Genomic DNA, 3,349 nt, shown 5'->3' with positions numbered 1-3,349 from the left:
CTGACGATGGGGTTTAGAGCGAGCGAGCTCCGAACAAGGCTACTTGGACGCTACAGTTTCGTTTCGGAGCAAGATTTATAAATTTTGACGATCGCACGACGACTCTACTGCAGTGACGTTTTGTGGTGCTGATAGTCGTGCTGCCGGCGGTTTATTATTACGGCGATCGGGCCACGTAGTACGGCACATCCGCCAGAGCCGCTCTTAAACCACGAATTCAGTGTGATATGCAGTGAAAACCTAGTGAGCCTGTATTTGGCCAGACGGACGGACGAGCGTGCCGCGCGTTCTTCCGTTTCTCCGGCGCGTCGGTCCGGTCTCAGTCTCACGTGATCGCGCCAGATCCGCTTATCACGCCATCGTGTCATTGTGCTCGCTCGTACACAAATTTAACCTATAGATGAAATTAAATCACAGAATGAACTATCCGTAAAACTATTTCACGCGGCTAACCTTTACGAGCAGCCGAGTAACGAGGCTAGATGCTACCGCCATGCCATGGAGGCCTAGCTAGCCCTAGGCAGCAGCAGCAGAAAAGAAAGACCCGGCGTCTCATATCGCACCGCCCGCGGGAGCTGGTAAAAAGCCGTCGATCGCGTCGCGCCCAATACGAACCAACCAGCAATCAATCCCTGCGCCGCGGATCCATGGATCCAGCCACCCAGCGGCTACCGGCTATGGTAGAGTGTAGACTGACGCGCGGGCGTAGGCTGTGGCCGCTGCTGCTGCTTTTAACGCGGGGGCAGAGCTGCAAACGGCGGCAGCGGCAGAGCAGGAGGGAGAAGAAGAAGGGAGCCGGGCGGGCGCGTCAGTGAAAGCTGCCAGGCCGCGCTGCGTGCCCGGTGCATGCGGCGCCCCCACAAGAAGTCTCGATCCCCCACTGGGCGCAGGCGCAGCGAGCGAAAGATGAGATCCCGTGGCCGATCACAGCTGGCCGCGCAGAGGAATTTTTCAGCCGCAGACCCCACCCGCAGCCACTTCTTCACGCTGAAGCAGCGCAGCACCCGGCCGGCCCCTCTCTCCTTCTCTGCTTCTCTCCTATCATCACCAGCACACAGTATACACACGCTCTCTCCCTCTCACACTCCGTTGTCCCGCGGAAAGTAGAGGGATAAAGAACACAAGCGGCTAGCCCCTGTGTCCTGTAGGCCGTAGGTGTATACACACACAGATACTCCAAAAGGGAGGAGGAGAGAGAGAAGGCTACCTAGCAAGCTATGCTAACCTAGGGTAGGCTCTAGAGACTAGAGAGAGGCTGGCTAGCTAGGGTAGCTAGGGTAGCTAGGTGGTAGTAGGGTAGAGCCTTTTGTGTTTTCTTTACTTTACTCTTGGATGCCCCTTCCTTCGCTGGGAAGAGAGATTCTTCTTTAAAGTGGAGAGGAGGGGTTTCCGGCCGTAGGCTCACTCAACTCAGCTGCTAGCCGCTACTCCTCAGAGGAGCATCTTCGTCTGCTCTTGCGCCTTTTCCGCTCGCTCACTGCCTGCCTGCCTGCCTTTGGAGCTAAGCTTAGCCTAGGTAGGCGTAGCGGCTAGCTAGCCAGCCAGGGAGGGGAAGCTACTGCCCCGACCAGCAAGCGTGGCGTCGTCGGGGAGGCGCTTCCCATCGGTCTCCGCGGCCTACGCGGACTGGATCGCGTCGGCCGGCGGCGACGACCTCTCGCTCGGCTTCAATGCCGCTGGCGCGTCCGCCGCCGGCCTCTGGGCCCCCGCCTCGCGCCAGTCCGCCGCGCTCAACTACGGGATAGCGGCGGCTGCCGGTGATGTCGGCATGGTCGTCCTCGCCCCCGCCTCCTCCTTCCACCACCAGAGGGCCGCTGCTGCTGCCGCGGCGGCCGACGGCGCCGACCAAAGGTTCGCGCTCCTCTCCGCGGGCCAGTGCGGGCTCGCCGACCCTGGCGCTCCCAAGTCCGGCAGCGCCATCCAGTTCTGGCAGTCGCACTCGCAGCCCCCCACGACGCCGCCCGCAGCTGCCCCCGCCGACAAGAAGCAGGTCATCTCCGCGGTGGACTACGGCGGCGTCTCCTCCGGATCCGGCGGCTCCACCACGTGCAGCGACTGCGGCAACCAGGCGAAGAAGGACTGCCCCCACCAGCGATGCCGGACGTGCTGCAAGAGCCGCGGCTTCGACTGCACGACGCACGTCAGGAGCACCTGGATCCCGGCCGCCCGGCGCCGCGAGAAGCACCCGCTCGGCGGCGACCTTTCCCCTCCCGCCGCTCCTGCCACGGCGGCCACCAAGAAACCGCGGTTCCACTCCTCCCAGACCACCACCACCACCACCCCCTCTCGCACCTCCACCTCCAACGGCACCTCCTCGAGCCAACAAGGTGATCGACCAGCACAGACGCACGCACGCACATCCCAAGTCTAAGCACCCACAATTCAAGAAACTTGGACACTGATCACATCTTCTACCCCCATCCTCTGCAGACGCGCCGTTCAGGGACAGCCTGCCGCGGCACGTGCGCGCGCCGGCGGTGTTCCGGTGCGTGCGGGTGACCTCCGTCGACGACGGCGCGGACGAGTTCGCGTACCAGGCGGCGGTGAGCATCAACGGCCACATGTTCCGGGGGTTTCTCTACGACCAGGGCGCCGACAACGGCCGCGCCAGCAACGACGAGCCCAGCCACGCGCACGCGGCCGCCGTGCGTAGCATCTCCGACCTCCACCTCGGCAACGCCTCCGCCGTGCCGCCGGACATGTACAACACCGTCAGCGGGGCGCTCATTCTCGGCGGGATGGGCTATGGTAACACCATGAACTGAAAACTATTAGTGCTAGTAGCTAGTAAGCCTGGTGCAATAATTGTAGACATCCATCTTGTTACTACATGTCACCTCATTTCTTTCATCTCATCACCAGTAGTGGTACTACCCTGTCTTCCATTTTGCTGCTGCATGCTGTGTGCCTGTGCCACAGCTAACTTCCAGTCTTTTGTTAGTAGAAGTTGGAAAGAAAATGAAAAGAAAACCAGTCAGTATTTCCAAGGTAAACTTGCTGTACAACATACTACCATATGGCTTTTCTTATGTGGCTGATGCTGTTGTGTTACCATTTTTTTAATTTTGCATATGTTGGGAACTGCAAATCATATACACTTAAAATCACCATGTTCTGCGGGTCCTTCTTTGGAGTAATTCTTTTTAGACAAAACCTCATTTGTAGTAACCACTTGACGCCATGGAAAGGTTGACGGTAGTACTATTGTTAAATTTGGCAGCTGAAAAGTTTGACTCTTTGATGCTCTTCCTAGTCCCCACGCTATCGACCACTTCACTTCATCCTCTTGCGTGCTATGGCTTCCGAATTGCCAGTCTTGTTTACCTTGTTCAGCTAGTACTAGCACGTA

The 3,349-nt window shown here is 58.9% G+C and overlaps 1 protein-coding gene across 1 annotated transcript; it reads left to right on the top strand.

Annotated features, from left to right (window-relative positions):
• The first annotated feature begins 1,018 nt into the window (after positions 1-1,018).
• LOC109761402 (protein LATERAL ROOT PRIMORDIUM 1) lies at positions 1,019-2,993 on the top strand. The gene is made up of 2 exons (XM_040386296.3): positions 1,019-2,327; positions 2,431-2,993. Exons 1-2 carry the CDS (start codon positions 1,769-1,771, stop codon positions 2,763-2,765), a joined length of 894 nt encoding a protein of 297 aa, XP_040242230.1. The 5' UTR covers positions 1,019-1,768; the 3' UTR covers positions 2,766-2,993.
• Positions 2,994-3,349: the final 356 nt, after the last annotated feature.

This window comes from Aegilops tauschii, chromosome 1 (genome assembly GCF_002575655.3).
Source record: "Aegilops tauschii subsp. strangulata cultivar AL8/78 chromosome 1, Aet v6.0, whole genome shotgun sequence".
In the NCBI taxonomy this organism is placed as follows: domain Eukaryota; kingdom Viridiplantae; phylum Streptophyta; class Magnoliopsida; order Poales; family Poaceae; genus Aegilops; species Aegilops tauschii.
The sequence above is the reverse complement of the archived record's forward strand: the minus strand, read 5'-3'. Positions and strand labels throughout refer to the sequence as shown.

Bases quoted from the DNA above. Each gene is read 5' to 3' on its own strand.
- LOC109761402 (XM_040386296.3), top strand. From the start codon at position 1,769: ATGGTCGTCCTCGCCCCCGCCTCCTCCTTCCACCACCAGAGGGCCGCT. The intron at 2,328-2,430 runs GTGATCGACCAG...CATCCTCTGCAG, and splicing joins CACCTCCTCGAGCCAACAAG to ACGCGCCGTTCAGGGACAGC.